This window comes from Orbicella faveolata, unplaced genomic scaffold, assembly GCF_042242905.1.
Source record: "Orbicella faveolata isolate gen_17 unplaced genomic scaffold, um_ofav_v1 contig_24, whole genome shotgun sequence".
Classification (NCBI taxonomy): domain Eukaryota; kingdom Metazoa; phylum Cnidaria; class Anthozoa; order Scleractinia; family Merulinidae; genus Orbicella; species Orbicella faveolata.
The window spans coordinates 6,153,649-6,176,576 of NW_028301552.1; the positions used below are offsets into that span (position 1 = coordinate 6,153,649).

A 22,928-nucleotide genomic window follows, 5' to 3' on the forward strand; every position below is an offset into this window, starting at 1 on the left:
CAAATACATTTTTAATTCTGAAATTTGTTACAAATACGATTAACTAGTAATTGGACCTCGTGAAGTACAATTCAGGGAGTAATCTTGCTCGTATTTTCAAATCTTGAAATTACTCGCGTGATTACTCCCTGAATTGTTCTCCTCTCGGTCCAATTACTATTACTAATCGCCATATGATCTCCACGTTTTAATATGTCGAGCGTTTCGGTAGGAAGTTTTTCCCTTCTGTTGAAACAATCTCGTTTACGTCACTTCGCCGATGCAATACCTTTTCACCTTCCCCATTACTACAGGGCAATCGTTTGTAACTATAGCTTAAGGCTTTGAACACTTAAAGGCCATCGTCATCAATAACGTCCTTGAACGTGGCGAGTTGATACTCGGGGCTTTTCCGCTCCAAACCAAGTAATTATTACAGTATTACTCTTTCCATAGCTTCCAGTTCTCGAGGATCTCGCCACTTAATTGACCTCAAATCCAAATGTTGCAAAGACAATGATTTCTGGTGGAACAACATTGAAAATTGTGATGCTTTAAGCGGCGAGGAACCGGAAGTTGTTTTCGCTCGTAGGTATTCATAGACGGCAGACGTTGTCTACGAATGTGAACTACTCTTTCGCTGCAACGTGTAATATTAGATGGCGGAGAGAACCTTAGATGAACCTCATCAATCAAGGCTTAATCTGGCTATTGTAATTCAAGATACACAAGGTGAAAGCGTATTTTAATATATAACTGTTTATATAGCATAAATTACAAAGCTGTTTCAGAACATAAGCGTGCATGTAAAGAATGTTTGGCAAATTAGCATATTACAACCTTAAATTAAGGTATGTCCGCCATTTTGAATAATCAAATCCAGCCGGTGTCAGAAACTCGTTTGTCCCGTTTGGCTATGACGTTGGTGCTTTCTTACTGGCTCACAGCCAAGCCTTTTGTTCTTTCGCTTTATAAATGCGACACCACCCGGATGGTTGGGCGGCCAGTTAACTCCACCGCAACATACACATTTCTCTTAATCTCTCTTAAAACAATACCTCCTGGATATATAATCAAGTATTCTTCTCAACCACTCCCCTAAATATCCCCAAAATATCCCCTCACAGCCTGCATTTCATTAATCCCCTACATATACCTACAGAATCCACTTCTCATTAATCCCCCACATATACCTACACAGCCTACATTTCATTCATCCCCTACATATACCTACACAGACTACATCTCATTAATCCCCTACATATACCTACACAGAGTACATCTCATTAATCCCCTACATATACCTACACAGACTACATCTCATTAATCCCCTACATATACCTACACAGCATACTACTCATTGATCCCTCACATATACCTACACAGCAAGACATCTCATTAATACCCTACATATACCTTCCTTCACAGCCTAAATCTCATTAATTCCTTACATATACCTACACAGTCTACATCTCATCAATCCCCCACATATACTTACACAGCCTGCATCTCAGTAGTCCCTCACATACACCTTCACAGCATGCATCTCATCAATTCCTCGCCTATACCTACACAGCCTACATCTCGTCAATCCCCCACATATACTTACACGGCCTACATCTCAGTAATCCCTCACATAAACCTACACAGCCTGCATCTCATCAATCCCTCACATATACCTACACAGCCTACATCTCATTAATCCTCCACATATACCAACACAGCTTACATCTCATTAATCGCCCAAATATTACCTACACAGCAATACATCTCGTTAATTCCGCACATATTCCTACACAGCCTACATCTCATTAATCCCTCACATATACCTACACAGTATACATCTCATTAATCCCCCATATATAGCTGCACAGCCCACATCTCTGAATCCCTCACATTTACCTTCGCAGTTTTGTCATTTTGTCGTTAAATCGTTTCTAGAGTCATTACTCATTATACTCAGTGGTTATCAACTCATGTAGAACCAAGTGGTCTTAAGATATCTTGGAACAAGTAAATTGACCATCGTTATTCAAATTATCCGTTCACTTATAGCTTGGGAACAGGTTGGGCTAATGGGTATAGTGAGAGCTAGCCAAGTGTGGTCTAGGGCGAGCGGGGAGAATCGAGAGGGGAATGGTGACGAGGGAGAGCGCAATTCGCGGAATTTTTTTTTTCGCTCTTCACGGCTCGCTTCGCTCGCCGAATTTTTTTCCGCCCTCGCTTGCCGTGCGTTAAGCCGTTCGAACGGATACTGTAAGGAACGTTTTCGCGTGAGAGGTCACATATTTGCCGATGGATTTTTGCGGTTGAATCGGTAAATCTCTTCTTTTGAACAGTTTAACTCGTCCGACCCTCGGAGTAAAGCTCGGGTGGGTGTAAAGGGTAACCCTTTTACCAGGTACAACATTTCGCCACATAAAAGTATAAAATTACACACTGAGAAGAACATAAAACAATGCCAAGTTTCTTGAATATATAAATCTTTATTGTAAAAAAAAGACGTCTTCCAATGAAACTTTGGGGACCGGTCATTATTAATTTTATCGCCTGGGGGTTGGGGGGTGGGGGCAGAGGATTTTGGAGGGATCATTTGATTTTTAGGATGACAGAAGGGGGATCAGTCATAACTGAGAGCCCAAAATTAAAGGGGGGGGGGGGACCACTAAATGCCACATGCCCATACAGACTTGGTGGACGGCTATTTGGCACTCTTAAAAGTAACTTTGCAGTTTCCAAACACTTGGGATGGTTAGATTGCGCAGGGTTCTCAGTAGAGCGGCGGAATTCCACCGGCTGTAAAATCGAATGTAGCCACCTGTTCAGGTCATTAAATTTTGCACTCATATAACAATAAATTAAGACTTACAGACTGAGACGTTTCAAGAAGAAAATAGTATTTAAAAAGGTGAAACAGCGCTACTTGCTACGTCTAATTTTATGATCATAAACAACTCATTGTCCGTAACACTTTGCCCCCCAAAATGCAATTTCAAAATTTCTCCCCCAGGGTTGACTTGCTTCTTTGGGCCTCGCCGGCTGTAATTTATGCCGCCTGTTATGCTTTATTGGACGCCTGCGAAAACTTCCGCTAAGAGCCCTGATCAGATATCGGGATCCGGACTAGCAAAAGACAGATCAAGAGAGTGCAACGTGGCGGCTTCATTACACTGTAAGTCAGCATCATAGTTAGAAATGTTACTTTCATATAACAGTTAAAAGCACTTAATATACACTTCGAAAGGTGAATATGTGTGCGAAGACATTGGGGGGAGAACGAAATTTACCAATAGTTATCAGGGGGAGCACTTCAGTAAAATAACATTTGAAGGGAGGATCAGCTAAATAATGCTGTCTTTAGCCGGAATTCCTCCGACACCCCGGCCAGGCGATAAATAATGACCGGTACCTAATATAAACTCCTATAAGCCTTAGTTTCTTTTTATGTAAATTACGAATAAAATCATTTCTATTTATTAAAAACAATCAATCTGGAATAATTGGAATATTCGCCAAAATTAACGACCCTTGTGTGCTTGTTGAGTAGGAATACAGTAACAAGGGGTTTAATTAACGTGACCTGAAAGTTACATGTAAATCAATGAACGAACGAACGAACAAACGAACAAACAAACGAACGAACGAACGAATGAATGAATGAATAAATGAATGACTTTATTTAAGTGTTTAAGTTATGTTAAGTTCCTTGATTTAATAACACAAGCACGAACAAAAGGCTAAGATTTTTTTAACATTTTATTACTGCTTAAAACACAATTACAAGAGCAATACAAACAATAACAGTAAAATACACCAACGCTTACCCTACACCATAGCGCTAATTACAAATTTGCATTACATTACATTCACAGTCAGCTAGATCTAATTAAGGGTATGGGTGATAATATAAACCCATAATAATTTCTTCGGATACATTTTATATATCAGTTTATAAAATAACTGAGCTACTTCGTGCGCTCTCATTGGTCGATAGGTGTGTTTAGAGAGAGTATGTAAACATGGTTGTGACGTTTCAGATTCGCGCGTATTTTTGATAATTATTTTATAAAAGCAATGGAGCACTTTTTCAATGTCTACATAGCCTCATCTAAACACTCAGGGATTGGGAGAACTCTCGAAAGTTATGCAAACCCTTGACTACGTCTCCGGTTTGCATAACTATCTCGAATTCTCCCAACCCTCCTCGTGTTTAGATATCGATGAGGCTACGTAAACACGGAAAAAGTGCTCTATTGCTTAAATATGTTTATATAATATATACCTGCTACTTAGCTATTGAGAAAAATACTTACGACAACATGTTTTGCCATTTTTTGTAATGAATAGATTTTTTTCTTATTCTTTTTTTTGTAATTACAAGTTCTAGTTTTTGAATTTCTGTTGTTTTGGCCTTCAGTAGGGATAAAGATGGCTTGATATTTTTACAACGGCATAAACAAATGGTATATTTCCCAAGAATGATTATGTGATTTAACAAACAATTCCAAGGGTTGTCATCGGAGATACCAAAAAGGATCGTTATTTCATATTGTAAGTATTTAACCAAAAGATAACAGAAAGCGAAAAGTTTTTAGTGTGAGCACAGCTTTTTAGACGATGCTCAAGAGTTTCTCCGTGATCTCCACAAAAAGTGCACTTGAGAGAAGGAACTAAATTCATTTTTATATAGGATTCTATTAGTGTAAAGAATACGATTTAAGATTTTGTATTGAAAGGCTCTCGTTCTGGTGTCAAGAGTGACTCGACCCGATGATGATTAATATACCAGAAATACTATATAAGGAATTAAACTTAGATTAGGCAGTAGGAGGAATCTGGATTCGTTTGACCAGGGTGGAATAGATTGATCTTGAAGTCGTTCTAGTTATATCTTGAACATCATCGTCTGAGACAGTTTTGTCAATTTGGTTATTATTCTCTCGATCTTTAAGGAGCAATTTCCAGTTAGGCCGAATGGTGCAAATAATGCCTTGTAAGAGGAGATAATCTGACAAGGAGAGATTTTCTCTCTAAAAACATCCCAGCTTTTTAACTTAGAGAGGATGCCTCCTAGTTTCACAACCCCCCTCCCCCCCGCCCCCCATCCCCGAGGTGGGGAGACTCATTTAAAAATGACCGGGGTGCTCGTCGTACCTTTAAGGGGTTAAAAGAGTGTTTTTGGTACCTCTTAGGGTATTCAGCCTCAAAAGGACCACAGTGGCAGCTATAGAGGATATTACACGGTGGCGAGAAGATATGAATTTTATGTTCGAGTGGCAAGAACATAAAATTCATATCTTCGAGCCAACGTGTAATGTTCTTTTTATTATATGGAGAAACCAATTCAACAAAAGCAAAAGGCGGGAATCGTGAGGTCATTGAACGATACGACACTCACAAAGGTGACATACGGAAAATACGCCACTCGGGTCCCTGATGAAGTGGCGTATGGAATCTACGAGTGGTTTAGTTCCCAGTAAAACACTCTTCTCCATATAATAAATGAGTTATGTGAGAATTAGTAGCTCTTAGGGTAGAAAAAAAATTTCAAGACACGCCCACAAATCAGGATCTTGGTATTTATTAGGGGTTGTTTTCAAAATTTCCGACGAGCACTCCCGTCTTTTATACATGGGAGTTCCCCTTCGGGGCACAAAACCTGCTTCTTTTGTTTTCTTGTTATATATTGATAGTTTGTTAATCAAGAGGTTCTGGTTGTTCCAGATGATCGCATTTAAAACGTCCTGTTTTGTGCCTATTATATGGCCAATGAAGTCAGACCAAGCTTCAAGACATTCTTTATAAAGAAAATTGATTGAGATCAGTTGCACTGAAACAAAAAACTAGTTCCTACGTTCTTAAGATATTGAGATAAGAAAAATTTCCACGGGCTACCACTATCATCTAAATACCTTTTAAGACACGCAATTCTTTGAGTTTCAATTAAAGATTCAGGTTGAGGCATTTTGAGGCCACCATCTTCATATTCACCAATTAAGGCCAGTCTCTTGATTTTGTCTTTGCCTCTCCACACAAAATTGAATATCACAGAACTTATGCTTTTAATTATATCCTTATCAAAGGAAATAAGGGAGGCTCGATACATAAACTTAGGCATAGCGAATGTTTTGACTAATTGAATTTTACCAATTAGTGTTAAGTTTCTCCATTGCCAGCAACTTAACGACTTTCTTACTGACTTTAAAAGTTAAATCGAAGTTGAGCTCTTTACTTTTATGCTGATCGTAGGCGCGTGTAAAAAAGATACCCAGTATTTTAATTGGTTCGTTCATCTTGTTTATATCGAGAACTTCATGATTTCTATAAGAACTTCCTAACCAGTAGGCTTCTTTTTTGTCCTTATTGAGTTTAAGCCCTGAACATTCGCCATATGTATTCAATACGGAACTAAGTGAGTCGTAAGATTCCTTACCACGTAAAAAGTTTGTTAAGTCATCCGCGAGGGCCATGCATTTGATTTTTTTGTCCTCTACTACTATACCTTTTATATCTTCATTCTTGATCTGTTTGATAGCGGTAAGGAGGGTTTCCAAAGCTAAAATAAGTAGATAGGGCGAGAGAGGGTCTCCCTGACTAACCCCTCTTACGATTGAAAAAAGAGGAGTTGCTACTCCATTATGTATAATGCAGCTCGATATATTAGTATAGAAAAGACGTACCCACTTAATAAAGGATTCTCCAAGAGTGGCCTTTTCCAAGGTCTTGAAAAGAAAGTTCCAACTTAAGGACGCTTTCAAACGCTTTCTCAAAGTCAATGGTTACCATGAGACCGGAAAGATTGTAGAGCTTTGGGTAGTCCATAATATCACCTATAGTCCGTACTGCATCAAAGATGTTCCTTCCTTTAAAATGCGCACACTGATCGGCACTAATTAAATCTGAAAGAACTTTCTCGAGTCTTAATGTTATTGCTTCGGACGCGATCTTAACATCCACATTTAACAGAGAAATAGGTCTCGAATTCGCAAAACATCGTTCATCCTAGTTTTTCTTCTCAATAAGTTTAATAATACCTTGTTTTGGGGAGTTCACCTTAACACGCCGCCTTTGCGAGAACGTACCCTTCGCAAAATCGCTTAGCATCCTCATTTAAAGTTGGCGAACGACAGTGGTCAAGAAATGCATCGCTTGCATTGTTATGGTTGGATGAGTCGCGGTTACAGTACAATTCAGTATAGAAGTCATACAAATCTGATAAAACTAATTTAGGATTAGTTATTAATTTGCCGTCTTTGACAAAAAATGTTTGCGGACGCAGGAGTTGCTCATGTTTCTACAAAAGGATAAGAGGCTAAAGGCAATTTTTGAGAATTTGGTTACAGTTAAATTGGGGTGGGGGGGGGGGGGGGGTATAAGTTATTCCTAAGGTAGATTGAACCATTTAAAGTTGCTGTAAACGCTTCAATTCTTTGGAATGCCTCATGGCTTTTCCTGAATTAACCTTGAATTATAACGTTCTTTGTCTCTCTCAGCCTCCTGAAAAGGGCGAGCGTGAAAACTGATCAGAGAAATGAAAAGAGAACCTTAACTGGATGATGGGCCGACGTCAACCTGAAGAAACAAAGTGTCATCGACAATATAGCGCCTTGAATGAAGTGCCTCGTGAGAAACAAATTGCGCAAAACCGAACCCTTGATTGCTATCCTCACTCTTACGCCTTGCACAGCATTCTGGGTATTTCCTTGGCGTGAAATACCGGGTAATGTTTTGCAGTTCGACTAGATCTCCTTGTTGATCAATCAATGTAAACCTCACTTTCCTCTTGAAAGGCCAGGGTAACATGCCGTGATATTCACCTTTCGTGACAACGATGAACACTGATAAGTGAGTATTCTCGCCAGTTTCATTACCATTCGGAAAGATACGTACTTTTAACTTGTAGCCAGAACTCTCTGCTCTGTCCGTGTAAAATGGAGAACTATCCATACTTGGCTTTTCCTGGGCCTTCGCTTGCCTCAAAACTTCACTAAAGCGTTCAATCTTCCAAATAAACGTCCGTGTTTCAAGTTTGACACAAGCTAAGTCAAGATGGATTTTCATGTCGGATTCAAGATGCGATTCCATTTCTTGTCGTCGAACCTACAAGATAACATGTAATTATTTAATCTCGACAGGAAGTTTATGATTTCATACGTTAGCCAAAAGTGAGGTTTCGAAACTTGAGGAGCGTGCTATACTGTAAACTTGCATGTGTTTTGACTGGAAATTTTTGCAATCCCGACCTCGTCCCTTTGTACTTTCAAGTCATGATATATATGTATAGTTTGTAACTGATCATGCGTAGCACGAAATTAATGCAATGGAACTTTGCTTTCCTCAAAAAAGATGTTCAGCCATGTACGTACTATTTCAAACTAAAACACTGTAAATACTCTTTTTTACCGCTCATTAATCTACCCAACTATCAAAGTAAACAATCGGGGATTAGTTGGACTTTGGCGTGCTCTGTCGTAGGGCAATGTAGGCTACCTTCTTTCATGATAACTGCATTGAACAATAGCCTTCATTTGGTAGAAAAATATACTCAGATATTTGAACGCAGACATTATCGGTTGCGAGAAGGGAAGAGTTAACGTTTTCCGAGAACTGCTTTGAGGAACAGGAGATGTCCAAGGACAAATTTACAAGCATATTTTCGCGTCTAATGGAGATATTGTGTTAATTATCATTTAAATAGTTTTCGCAACAAGCGCAGTTTTGACAATAGCTCAGTTTCGTATTCCCGTATTGGAGCGAGTTGTGTAAAAACCCACCAAAATGAGGCTAATGCAGCGAATAGAGCTTTGAAAACGGTGAAGCATCACTGTTGTGCTTTTAACTGCACAAATAGCACCCAAAGATGATCTGGAACTTGCAAATGTTAGATTTATTGCCAATCTCTTAAGACAACGCAGATAAGTATTATGCTGCGGGAATGTCAGAGCAGCGTATGCGATGGATTTCGACTTGTCGTCTGGACAGTTAAAATGTTACGAGGCACACAAGAATATGTTCGTTTATTTCGAAGGAGGTCTTGGCCCGACTAAATTGAATGATGTTCCCTCAATTTTTGCATTCCCAAAACATCTTGAAATAAAAATGAGGCGTCCCCATGTTCATTTAGGAGCAACAGCACCTTGTTTATACCCATATAAATCTTTATAATAGCACCATGATAGTAGTGACGATTGCTTGCTAAATTCACGTTTCCGACGATTGCTTTCTGTTCTACACTGAGAATTGGTCCATATTTACTTTACACAGAGGATTTATTACTCAACTCAAAACAACAGAAAAAAATGATAGATCACCATACTCGTTCGCGAGAAAATGACGATTTACCTCTATGGCGAGGTCCAGCTGTAAAGAAAAAGCCGCCATTTTTTAATGTGCGCGCGCTAATCACGCGTGAAATTATGCGCAATAGGGATGCGCAATGCAATACTGGGGAATGACCTTAATTGTAAGCCATTTCTAATTAATAGCAAGAAAAAGACCGAAACAAGCCAGGCCCCAAAAGGCATTTGTTTTTCTTGTGTTTATAGAATATTCATACTGTTTCTTTTTTTTTTTTTTACTTGATAATGGCGTCCGAGAACGTCGAAACGTCGTGTATCTTTAACCGTTTTTAAAAATTTCTTAACTGTTTTTAAGAAAAGTTTTTCTGGAATTTTTTATGGCCAAATATTATTATTTTAATTAATAATCTAGCTTGACCCAAACAGTTATTTACAAGCCTTTTTATAGTCATACTCATAGAAAAGTATTTAAACCACTACAGGTTTGCTCGGAGTAAACTATATTTAACTTTGGGAAATACAATTTCAGCCCATCACCTCTTCAAAGAAACTGGTAACTTTTTGAAGTACTGTATTGGCTTTCAGAATTGTTCTTCAAATACAACCTCTTGCATGAAAAATTCTTCATTTGTGCCATATGCCATAAGGTAATCCCATTTTAATGTAGAATAAAACGTAGATGGTATTGCAATATTTGTGGTTCTTGTCGAGAATGAAACTGGTAAGCCTTCAAATAAAACTTTCGTGGTAGTCTCGTTCTTTTATAATTAGATAAGCGTACGTAATTACAAAATGACGAAAAATTAGTCGTCCAGTCCGACTTGAGCGAGTAGGGATCAGGAATAGTTCCATCGTCGTTTACCAGCTTCACAAAAATATCCATCTGGTCTCCTTCCTCGTCTATGATTTCGATGGCAAGTTCGTGGACTTTTACAGACAAATCCAAAAGTTCTTTGCGACGCTTATTCGCAACACTGATTCCCCGCAGTTGTAAGTACTTTTACAAATCAGGAACTTTCATTCTGACGAATTTAGGTTCCATTTCTTTAACTGAGATTGTTTTAAAAAACCGTACGTAGTTACAAACAACGTAAAAATGTTAGTAAGTACATTAATTCGTATGCCGCGAAAGGATATTACCCAGCTTAAGCCTTGCTTTCGTACCATGTTCTATGCTCGACCCAGAGTAACCTGGTATACGAAACTCGGCAATTGGGGAACATTACTCGGATATTTGCCAGTTTTAGCTGGGGCGTATTAAGTCACGTGACGCGTTTAAACCAATCCCGCGCGAGCAAAAATATGGATTATAATGAAACATATCAATGAAAAGAAAACAGTGTTAAGAAGAACCTCGTTATCTCGAAATTCCCGCTAAAGATTATCTGGAACAAAAAGTCATTTCCCTTGAGTTTACTTGTATATAAAAATTACCACGTCTTCTCGATCTTCCCAATTATCTCCTATAGTTGGTGTCTTCCCTAATTTTAACCTAATTAATTTGATTGTCTTGAACTATATGACTTAAGAATGAGCTAAAGAGTCGCGCCCTTGATTTCTAACAAATGCAATCAATAAATGTCAGTCAGTGTAAAACGCAGACGGCGGACTGCAGACTGCAGACCGGGGGAAAAATGCAGACTGAGGGTAAAGTGCAGACTGAAGACCTGGGGTAAATGCAGACTCCGGCTGCAGACTACTGACTTAAGTATAGTATCGTGTTGTTTCCATTATCGAGTGCTGACCGTAAACAGGGTTATTCAGGCTGATGGCAGTAAAAGTCTGCACTCTGGTAAGCCTGAATATCACTCAGGTTAGCCTAAGCAACGCTCTGTTTAGCCTGTTTACGGTTAGCTTTATTTTCAATATGGAAATGGTAGTTGACGGTTCAGTTAAAAAGTCTGCATTTTACCCCTGGTCTGCAATCTGCATTTTACACTGACCGATCAATAAATACCGCCGTACTGTACTTGAGATTCGTTATATTTCAACCCAGGCGGTGTTGGACACGGTTCACGTGACAGTATTTGACCAATCATATGTCGTCTCAGCCGAAGCAATGGCGGACACATTTTTCGCTGCGAATGGAGAGTAGGTTGTCGTTTCTCGACCGATTTCTGCACTCATCATGAGAATCAAACGAACCTTTCCTAGAACCTGCTAGTGTAATATCTAGACCAGTTGTTTGCCCAGCCTCAAGTGCAGGTAAGCAATTTTTGCATCAGAACTAGTCAATGGAAATCATGCTATTTTGAAAACGTTTGTTTACCACACGCGCTTGACATGGATATTCTTTTGGTCGTTTGCGGGGTAACAGGGATCAGTATTGTGAATTATTTTTGCGTGAAACTTTAGTTCGAGAGTTGAACGTTAAGAAAAGTCCGGCGGGCCCAGGCGGGCCCCGCCGTTTTAACGGTCGAAATCCGGCAGGTTTCTTTCACAGGTCACAGGTCACAGATCACAGGTCACAGGTCACAGGTCACAGGTCACAGGTCACCGTGAAATTGCGTGAAATTGTTTTCAGAGTAGGTATAGGGGACCCTCTTGTTTCTGTTTAGTACATACTCGTTGTAAAGATTTCCAAAAAAAATATATAGAAATAAAACAGTTCAATTTGCTATCATAATGAATTATCTTATTACGATAAAGTATATTAACACTACATGTCTGAAAGCTACATTTCAACCCATTTCGTACATATACCACCCCTAGGAACTTTTTCATTAAAATTATAGAGTAAAACATTTTTAGTTAGGGTTTGTTGCATGGAAACATCGATAAACCTCTCGGGAATCTCGGCAATTATTACATCGCGAAATTTACTGAGTGTTTTGATTGTGACCTGTGACCTGTGACCTGTGACCTGTGAAAGAAACCTGCCGGTCAAAATCGGACTTGAAGCTGGGGCATTTTCCTTGATTTGTCAGATGTTCGCGGTATTTCGCGGGAGTGATTGTGTGATTTCTACCCTTGTTTTAAGAGTTTAATTTTGTGGTTCAGCTTGGTCAGCTTGTTATATCTTAATATTTTCTTGTTTATTTTTTTTTTGTAGTGCGTATGTCATCCGTTTGTTTTGCCGATGTTCAAGATTTTTGGATCCTGCTTTGGATGCTAGTCCATTAAAGATATCAGCTCATTTACAGTGAATTTTCACTATCATGATCACTGCCTGTCTTGAATTGTTATCTCAAACAGAAATTTACTACTCTGGGATGGGATGTTATTGTTCAGTCATCCATGGCTGATGATTTTGATCTCCCACTTCTTTATGCTTGTTTTCCTTTGAATGTTGGTAGTAGTGGGACTTTATACATAAGCTTAAATCAATAAATAATAGGTGTTTCATGTTTATAGTTCCGCATAATTGTCAACCCACCTGGAGCAGAACGAGCCAATGTGTTTGAAGCAAATGCTGAATTACCAATTGGTATTTTAAAAGACTATGGGCTTGGAGTTAACTTTGCTATCATGATTTCCCAAGAACTAAATCTATCCACTTACACTGTAGTGATCAAGCAGGGAAAGCTACAGCATGCTGCTGTTTAGGATATCAAATTTAGAATGGAATAGGCCAAAACAGAACACATAATGGCATAATGCAAGTGACTACTTAGAAAGCTGCATGGCAATCCCAAGTTTTAAAAGCTACTGCAATTGTTCAATATAGTGCATCTACTTTTATTTTAAAATGTTGTTACGATTTAGTTATCTCAGTCAAAACATCTCACTATAGATGATCTAAGATACAGCTACATGCTAGATTATTCTGAGTTCATTTGGTCATAGTCATTACGAGTTGACACGAGGAAGTGCTGTGGAGACTGGTTTTTTTGGCAAAATTTTTAACAGCCAATGTAGGAAATGTTAATATCAGTACATGATCACTGTGTTGTTGACCACAGGACTTGCAGTAAATAACAAATTTTAAACTGACAGATATTTCAAATGACCTACATAGCACTGTTTTGGGTAAAGAGCTCCTTTTAGTTTACACAAGTTACGTTGAACCTTAAACATCAGCAGAGGTGTGATATGAGGACATGCAATGAAGGCATGTCAGGACCATGAGCTATTCATTCATTGCTTATTCACCGTGTCTATCATTCACAATCTTCCAGTTTTATTTGCTAATTTGTAAGTGAACTTAGTGTTGACCGCTGTTTCCGGAATATGGTTTTTGTGCTATTTTGCTGGTTTTTTGTTGTGTTTGTCAGTACTTTGCAAATATGCGGTTTTTAAAAAAGCATACTTTGGAATTGAATTATTATTTGCAAGTAAATGTAAGTCTTTTTTTTCACATCTCCCATCTGCAATTTTAGTTGCAACCTCTTTAAATAGCATGAGGTATATAATTTGTCCAAAGCATGAAATTTCATTTCATGTAACTCAACCAAGCCGTCTTTCCATTGAGTCCGATTTCCCTTTTACATGGCCTCACATGTACTGAGAACCAAGGAATGGACACTTGGAGCAAATACAAGTTACATCCAGCACCTAAGTACTAGGTGAAGAGAAATCTCAAACTTTCATCAGTTTGAACATTGATATTGCCAGTGGCAATGTCTGAGGCAAAGTCATTTACAGACCTTTTACTTCAAACACATTCAAGGAAGTTGAGCAAGACCAAAATTGTGTTTACCACATTGACTACAAATTTAAATAGATCCACACAGTACATATTTCATCTTGGATTTGTAAGTTGAACAAGAATTTGCTGTAAGTGTGACCTGGTACAGGGAACCAATACAATTATTTATTACCACTTACACTGAAGCAAAACATACCTTTCTTCTCCCATTAAGCTTCTGCTTTCTTAATTCCATTTATTGCAAATTATTTTTTTTATTTTGAAAGAGCCATAGCTCATTAGCAAGCTGTTTATGATTCCTTTTGATTAATAAAGAAATACAGCGGGCGAAACTCGATTAATCAAGCTTTACACAAGTTTTCAAGGACAAAACATTGCTTTTATTTCGAATTATTCAACCCCTTTCTTCGTAGGTTTTACTTCTCAGCTCTCTTATCGTCGAACGAAAACATAATATCTGTCAACAACCATGTTGTTGGTCAGCGATACACTCATACACTTCATACACAAGTCAAGATACCTAAGAAGGAAAGTGCCGAAGGTAGGTTCAATTCCGGCAAGTTAAGATCGAATTCGAAGAGGTCAGAAACGGAAACAATTTATCTTTCAACGGTACAGATTCGACGAACCGCGAAGCTTCGATTCCTAAAATCATCTGTTCAGCACTGAAAATGGTGGCTTTGTAAATCGAGCAGAAGTCATCTACAACTATCACTTGGCCTGCGGAACATTTGATATGGATGTCATTCCAGATTTCTTTCAGCATCGGAAGCGAGCGAACCTCCTGTAAGTCATACTTCCACATCACCATCAGCGCGTGGAGATGTTTGCTGTTCAGCGATCAGATGAAAATGCGCTCTAGGGAAATTTTCTCCCGGTATGCTTTGCGAGTCGTGTCCAACACCGCCTGATTTCAACCCTGCGATGCGGATTATACCGTAACGCTCAGGTCCACAACGTATTTACTTTTTCAAGCGTAATTACGTTCACCTGAGCACGGCACATAAAATAAACATTGTTTCTAACGACTGTTTTTAAAAATATCTATTCTTTTTTTCCAAGTTAAAATGTTTTAGAAAAATATACCAGCTCCCTTATTTCGAGCCCCCGCTATCTTGAACAATTTTTCATTCCCCTACTGGGAAAAACGAGATCCCAGTGTAAAAATAAGTATCTAATTCTCCAAATCTTGTCGTTAATTGTAAAATATTGTCAAAAGTAATGAAAGAAAGTGTCGAAGTTGATCCAAATACCGTTTTTTTTTGCAGCCTATCTGTTCATAAGGACAAGAGATTAATGACAATGGACAATCGTTTGCGGTGTGGTCTGGAATCTGAAAGACAGATCAAGACTTAAACGATAAGAACAACCAACCAACCGATCTTCAGTGCGTCCCAGCGACTCATCAACCGAAAGAAATTTTTGACTGCAAGTTTACTTATTCGCGTAACAAGCCGACGAGCTAGACTTAAGGGGTAGCGAGAAGTACCTTAAAGAGAGAGCTCGCTCCCAGGCTACCGCTTACGCTCAGCCGGATCATGTGATCAACTAAACACAAAACCCGTGGCATGGAGAGAAAAATCATGGAGAGAATAATAATAATAATAATAATAATAATAATAATAATGATGATGATGATAATAATAATAATAGTAATTTGCATTTATATTGCGCAGGTTACATGAATATATGAATGATTAGTGTAATTTCAGAGCTGAACAAAGAGTTTCCAGCAATTTGATTGGTCGAGCGATTCCTTATATGACGCTATATTCACCGCTCCAGGCGCTGAATATAACATTTTCGAGGCCTGGTTACTAAGCTCGCCACCTTTGCTGTCTCGGCAAGTAAACATGGCGGACAGTTGCTGAATCAAATTTCTATTTATTCGAAAAACATCACTCCAAGTCCAGGATATTTGGAAGGATGGAGAATTTTCAAAATCACTGCTGTCGCCCTTGGACCAAAATTCCTTTCAATAACTCGTATTCAAGGAATTTAAGGATCGCAAACGCAGTGGTTACGTTGATCGCCAGCAGGTCAGACCGATTGTCGAAATTTATTTTTCTTCGAACTGAAGCTTCTCACTTTTAGATGGTGATGACAGCTGTGAATGAGGTCAACAACGATAAAACAAAGGTACGGGATGAATTTAGTTTTCGTAGTGGTTCGCTTGTTTGTTTTACTGCCGAACATGATTTGTAAATTGAATCACAATCGCTGTAAGCTTACATATAAGCTTATCATTAAAACTCCGGCTGCATGCGTGTATGCAAACGAACAGTCTGTTTTAGTCGTTATTCTGTGTTTCACCTCTGAAAATTATACTAAAACAGTCATTCGCCTCAGGCTCGGTGAACATTGGTGAATATTCACCTCGACTTCGTCTCGGTGAATATTCACTATTGTTCACCTCGCCTTCGGCGAATAATTGTTAAATATATGATCACCTGCGCATTACAAAAGTGAGCTATGAAACAATTAAAAACTAAAAAGTATAATAATGTAAGATGAGCTAAAACCTACAATAAAAACCAGATAAATAAAGAAATTTTTGACAGCAATTTTATTCATTCGCGTAACAAGCCGACGAGTTAGCCTAACATGTCATCTCACGTGACATTTTGCAGTATTTTACGAGACTATTGACGTTTGCAATCCGTCCTTTATCTTTCCCAGTCTTCACAATTCGAAATGATTCCATGAAGGTTTAAACCGAAGCAGGGTGTAGCAGTGTAGCGGGTCAACCACGGAACTTATTCTAAGAAGGAAGTATGTGTAGTCGGGCATTGCTTTTCTCTCTTCCTGGGCCCAGGGACCGGAGCAGGGAGAGGATGCAACCTCGCTTTTGGTACCTTATATTGAAATAGGCTATGCACCCGTCTACGTTGGTAGAGGTGCAGTTTAAAAAAAATAATAGCCGACTTAGATTTCCTCCTCGAAATTCCAATTATTATTGGATTGAAGAGAAAACTGACAGAACTGACTCGAACCTTCATCCAAAGGTCGTTACATTCTACTGTTAATTACAGGAAATCTATTCTAGTGTTAGCACTTTTTATACATTAAATTATCCACGAATGTGTTTCCACTGACTTCTCGCAAATATCAGTTCTACATTGGCAGCTTAAATCTAAATGTCATCTTTTAGGTCCCACAACGATAGATAATAGAAAAAAAAAAAAAAAGAAAAAAAAAAGCGCCTTACTTTCTCCCTTGGAATTGAACGACCACATTTGTTTGGACAAGGTAATGGGTACTTGGCACACTGTCCCAAATGCCTGCAAGAGAAAATTGGTACATCCTGTTAAATAGAGGCACAACTTTCACAGTGAGAAGTAAGTTACAAACGTTTCTTTTTCCAATTTTATACACTCCGGCCTCTCACTCCATTTGGCTCTGTTTTAGCATTGTTCCCAAAATAGGCCTTTGTGAGGGAGTTGGGGATCATGTGACCTCTCTTTTTTACATATAACACTACTGTGCTATGAGAAATGGAAGGACCCAGGGTAAATTTGTAAGATGGGGTTTCCAAAGGTAGGCGCATCCTAGTAGTCCTAGGGTTGCTTAAGAAAGAAGGGCACTCACAAGCAATTGGCACTCACAAGTTTCATAGTAAATGGTTTGAACCCAGGAGTATCAGTAGTTCGTATAGTGTGATCGTCCGGGTGAGTGTAGTTCTGAAAAGAACTGTTGTTGGTGACTGACGTTTCGACAACCTGAGCGGAAGTCATCTTCAGAGTCAAGTGAATAGTGTTTGTCAGTCGATGATGTTATAAGTATGGTCCGTTGAACGTGACTGGTCAGGATAGCCATGATGGTAAATTGGCTGAAAGACTCGTGTAAAGTTTGTCATCAGTCATTGGTGGGTTTCGATCCGTCTATTGTTAGTCAAATAGGTCGGTTTTTGGTCCGTGTATTGTGAAGTCGGTCTGTTAGAAGTCCGTTTGTCGGTTTCGTTTCCGTCGTGGATAAGTCGTTTGTAAGGTGCCGGTAGTTGCTGACATCTGTTAAGAGGCGTTTGTTCTAGGTTAGTGTACCAGCTTTCCAGAGTCAATCGTTGAAAATAGTTTGACTGTAGATTAAGCACTGAGCAGAGTCCCAGTCAATGTTGTGGTTTTTCAGTTGATGATGTACAGCAATGTGATTGTTGGCATCACCATTTCTTGTGGCTCGTTTGTGTTCAGTCAGTCTTGTGTTAAGGTTTCTGCCAGTCTCATCAATGTAGGAAGCTTTTTTACAAGATCAAGATTTTTTACTGACAAGATCAAATGCTCCGACTGCCAGGCTTCCTACAAGACCCGTGAAATAATGATACATGAACGCTCCTCATTCTTGAAACGTGACGACAAACTTGAGTCGATTCGTGTGAGATACTCAACGATTCGACTCGATTCGCACGGAGTCGATCCGCACCACCGGAAGTCAATACCCGTGAAATAATGATAAATGAACGTTTGTCGTTTTAAAAACGTGGCGAAAAACTTCGGTCGATTCGGTGAGGCACTTAACGAAGCGACTCGATTGGTCGGGAATGTTTCCTGCAAAGTGGCATCGTTTCCCTGGAAGTCTACACGCAGTAGGCAGTAACTGGGGTGTGAATTTTTTGACGATTCGAGTCGATTCGCCCGATTCGTCGCGAATCGTCTTTTGCAAAGTCGAATCGTCTCACCGGAAATCGACTTGCGGTAGGCAATAACAGGGAGTGTGAAATTGTTGCGATTCGAGTCGATTCGGACGATTCGTTGCGAATCGTTGTTGGAAAGTCGAATCGTCTCACCGGAAGTCGACTCGCGCTAGACAATAACTGGGGGTGTGAGACTGTTGCGGTTCGAGTCGATTCGCACGATTCGTCGCGAATCGGCGTTGCAAAGTCGAATCGTCTCACCGGAAGTCGACTCGCGCTAGGCAATAACTGGGGGTGTGAAATTGCTACGATTCGAGTCAATTCGCACGATTCGACGCGAATCGGCCTTGCAAAGTCGAATCGTTTCACCGGAAGTCGACTCGCGAAAGGTATAATAGGGTTGAGGACCTGTCATTAGGTTAAAATACAGGCATTTCAATAAAGTTAATACACTCATTCATTCATTCATCCATCCACACGATTCGCTCGTGGCCAACGGTTTGTTTAAAGGCCGAATACTTTGACCACACACTCTCTTTGGTTACAGGATTCTTTTTGAAGGCGCACGTTAATTTCACCTTGTTCGCGTATACAGAAATTACCTAAGTTAATTACGTAATGTTAATCCAGTGATATTGAAATGTTATTCTTCAATTCGATGTGTGCTTTCTTCACTAGAAAAGCTTTGGCTTTGTTCCCCAACAACGATTGGTAACAGAGCCCAAGGTTTTTTATAACTGGATCGATTGGTTAATTTATTATTACTTCACAATCCTTTTTGATAACCTGTTTCTTATTTCTACATTATAGTTAAAGCTCGTAATATATGTTTACAAAAAGACGGCCGTTATGGCGTTTTCCGCGGAATATTGACGCTGGTTTGCGCACTTTATTCTAGCATTGTCCGGATCATCAATCAATCCCAGTCCCTTTCTTTGGTTTCCTCACTTGCTTCCTCGCTTTCATGGTATGTTTGCATTCATTACAGTTCGCATGGTAACCTCCTTTTGAGAGATTTCGTTTAAAAGATGGCTGGCTTTTTAGGAGATCGTATGCGTTTATTTCGTTTTTTATCTGTTATTAATTTCGTTAGAACGAGTTGTTTAAAGTTATGTTCATTTACGTCGGTTGTGAAAAGGTATGTTTGTTGCGAAAAGGAGGAAATTGTCGTTGATGGAAAGAGAAAGCGGTTGGATGACGAAGACGGAAGTTTTGCTCGTGAGGTGGAAGGTTTTTTTTTATTTGTTTCCTGCGTTTGGGGATGTGGAACGTCGCTTCCCAGATTTTTACAACTTCAGTTTGAATTCTGGGAAGCCAATGGCAACGGTGCTTGTCAGTATACAAGAGACATGTAGGATCTGTACCAAAGTTTTAGCTGTCGATCCAAATACCCATGTTGTCGTCATTTACCACGAACAGCGTGGCAGCTATCTTGCTTCACGAGTAACGAAATGCTGTCGCACTTGTAAGATATATGAACACTATGGTTATTGAACGCAGGAGGGAAAGCGCCACTTTGCATAGGTGCTAATTTTGATGAATAATGCTAGGATAGATGAAAAGCTAGATCAGAATACAAAACTTAATCCAAAATGTTGTTCCAGTTCCAAATATTACACCATTTATTGCATAGCCAATTTCAAAAAAAAATGTAATGAACGAGAAAGGGTTTCGTAACAGTTTAAGTTAGCTTAAGGTTGCCCAGTTTAAAATCCATTAAACATGCATATGCTACTAGATGTTAGCCTTACAAATATAATGATGGATGTACAGCAAATATCCAATTACAACATACTCGATACAGTTAGTTACCAATAGTGAACTGATTTATAATTTAATAAAAAAAAAAAAAAAAATGAACGTCACCTGTAGATATTCAGCAATGATTTTGAAACACGTGTATTGAAACATGTACTGAGCATGTCAGTGCACTCACATAATCAAATGGATTCCACAACATGTTAAAGGAGCTCAGTTACGGTATTTTGAGTTATTTTGGCCACATACGAAATTACCTTTAAATGGTATGAAACCTGAAAATAACAGTTTAATAACATAGAAAAACACCAAAAAGATAATTATAACCCATAAAGGAACAAGGATAGCTAAGAATGGAGAACATTAACACGGATTACAAACGACCAATTGGAAAACATGAGGCTAAACATTTCAATATGCGCAAAAGTGACTGAGCTCCTTAAAACTCTCCTGTTGAAGTTGCACTATGCTTTACAAAATACAATCGAAACATATCTTACACTAATCCACCAGGTTAGAACAGTTAACAACAACAACAAAAAGCATAGCAACAACGCAAACAATTCTAAATTAAGTCTTGCGCAAATCAACTTCCAACATTGAACAGAGTCGAATCAACAACATTTCAACTCACCCTGCTTAGCACAGTCGCGTTATAATTTATAGTCACGCGCAAAAAGACTTCCGGTATGACAAATCGACAGCAACGGAGACGATTCGTGTCGTAATGATCGAATCGAGTCGAATCGACAACAACACAGCAAGCCCTTAATAGCCCAGGTGCGCTATATTTTCTAAGCCTCGTGCGAATCGAATTCAAGGATGACTATTCGACATTAATGGGGCGATTTGTGTCGATTCGATCGAATCGAGTCGAATAGACACAATTTCAGCTCACCCTGAATAGCACAGATGCGCTATATTTTTCAAGTCTCAAGCAAATCGCTTTCCGGCATGACATTCTGACATTAAGGGAGACGGAATGACGATTCGACAGCATGAAAGACGATTCGTATCGGTTCGATCGAATCGAGCCGAATCGACAAAATTTCCAACCCACCCTCAAAGCCCAGATGTGCTATATTTTCAAAGTCTTGCGCAAATCGACTTCCGGTATGACGAATCGATAGCATTAAAATGTTGAAATACATGACATTGCAGCCTTACGACAAAGCACACCTTCTAAAATTTTCCTCGAGGCATTCTTTACAAAACCTGTGGCCACATCTCGTTTGAACAGGCTCCTTAAGCGGCAAATGACATATCAGACACTCAAAGTCATCTTCAACCTCATCGACAAAGTCCTCTTCATAACCCATAGGTAGCCGTTTTCTCAGAGCTTCCGCCATGTCGTAAATTAACACTTGAAAATGAAAGCTTCCTAGGGTCAAACTAAACCTTGCGTAAATCATGACCTTAATTACGTATTCAGAACAGTTGATTGTGTTACCGTTTCACGCAAGTTGTTACTCTATGTGTCATATTGTGTCCATAAATTAAAACAATTCAGAGAAAAAAAGAAACCTGAAAGCCAAGGGAATCTTTTCTTTTCTGACTTGCTCAATTTTTCCAAGCTATTTAGTTTGTATAATCCACCAACTTTTTCCTCTTTCTGTCGCCGATTCCATTAGTACTTGACCACTACTCTACTATTACAAAGAGTGGCGTGAATAGGTTTTCGGATCAACCGATTTGCCCTTAAAAAGCGCACGGATTGTGCATTTTCGTGGTAAATCGAGCGGATTCGCGGATTTTAAAAACGCAGTGGATCGTGGATCAGCTGTTAATTTTGGCGCGGATTCCAGATTGTGCCTGGCTTGATGTTCAGATCTGGGGTCCTAAACTGACGCAATTTGGATCACAGATCTTTCTTAGCCTTGGTCGGTATGTTGATGAGTTCATCCAAATTTTGTCTTTTTTCGAGCAAAGCTCATTTAAACTCAGGTGTGAAACTGTTTTTGGAATTTTACTGTGTTACTGTCATCAAGAACAGAGGCGGATCCAGACTTTGAGCTATGGGGCGCGGTTTTGTTTTACTTGCCCTGCCGGCTTTTCTTCCTTCAGTCATTTCTTCTTTTTCACCCAAAATAAGGAAGGGGGGGGGGGGCCGCGAGCCCCCCTGGCCCCTCTCCTAGATCCGCCACTGAAGAATGCTGCCTTCTTTACTATTTGTGCAAAATCAACAATGGTATTCACATTTACCACTTTACCTTTGAAATTTTACACTTCTGTTTCCGGATGCAGTTGTGGTTTGGGATTTGAACAAAAGTATCGGCAGATCGACGGATTTGGCGAAAAAAAGCCACGGATCGGCGGATTTGCATACCCTTATTCACTCCTCTCTACGAAATTCTCATCTTTCCTATCTAGGCCATTTTAAAACATAAACAAGTAGTTTGTACGAGAAGAAAAATGCTGTTTACTATTTTCAAAACTGTTCACTTCTCGGAACATATAATGTTCGCGGTCAAACTTTGGAGCATATTTCCGCGTCAACTGTAGTAGCCTACCAAATTTCAATGGTGTCTGCTGCAAATTGACCGAGAGAGCTCTATTTATACACGTTATGTAATATTGAGTTGATTGTATGACGTCACCATTCCTATCATTTACATATTTTGCACATTTTTGAAGCTTAAATATAGGACAACTCGGATTAATATTAATCCGTGAATTA

General features: G+C 39.2%; 1 protein-coding gene and 1 long non-coding RNA gene across 2 annotated transcripts; one reads left to right on the forward strand and one right to left on the reverse strand.

The window, feature by feature from the left end:
• Positions 1-3,717: 3,717 nt before the first annotated feature.
• Positions 3,718-21,797, reverse strand: LOC110050588 (TNF receptor-associated factor 4-like). The gene is made up of 3 exons (XM_089291977.1): positions 21,431-21,797; positions 17,075-17,147; positions 3,718-8,079 (listed from the first exon to the last, which is right to left on the reverse strand). The coding sequence occupies exons 1-3, from the start codon at positions 21,661-21,663 to the stop codon at positions 7,525-7,527; spliced, it is 861 nt and encodes a 286-aa protein (XP_089148103.1). The 5' UTR covers positions 21,664-21,797; the 3' UTR covers positions 3,718-7,524.
• Positions 11,302-12,425, forward strand: LOC149110106 (uncharacterized). Its single transcript, XR_016207965.1, has 2 exons — positions 11,302-11,483; positions 12,331-12,425. It is a non-coding gene; the product is annotated as an uncharacterized LOC149110106 (long non-coding RNA).
• Positions 21,798-22,928: the final 1,131 nt, after the last annotated feature.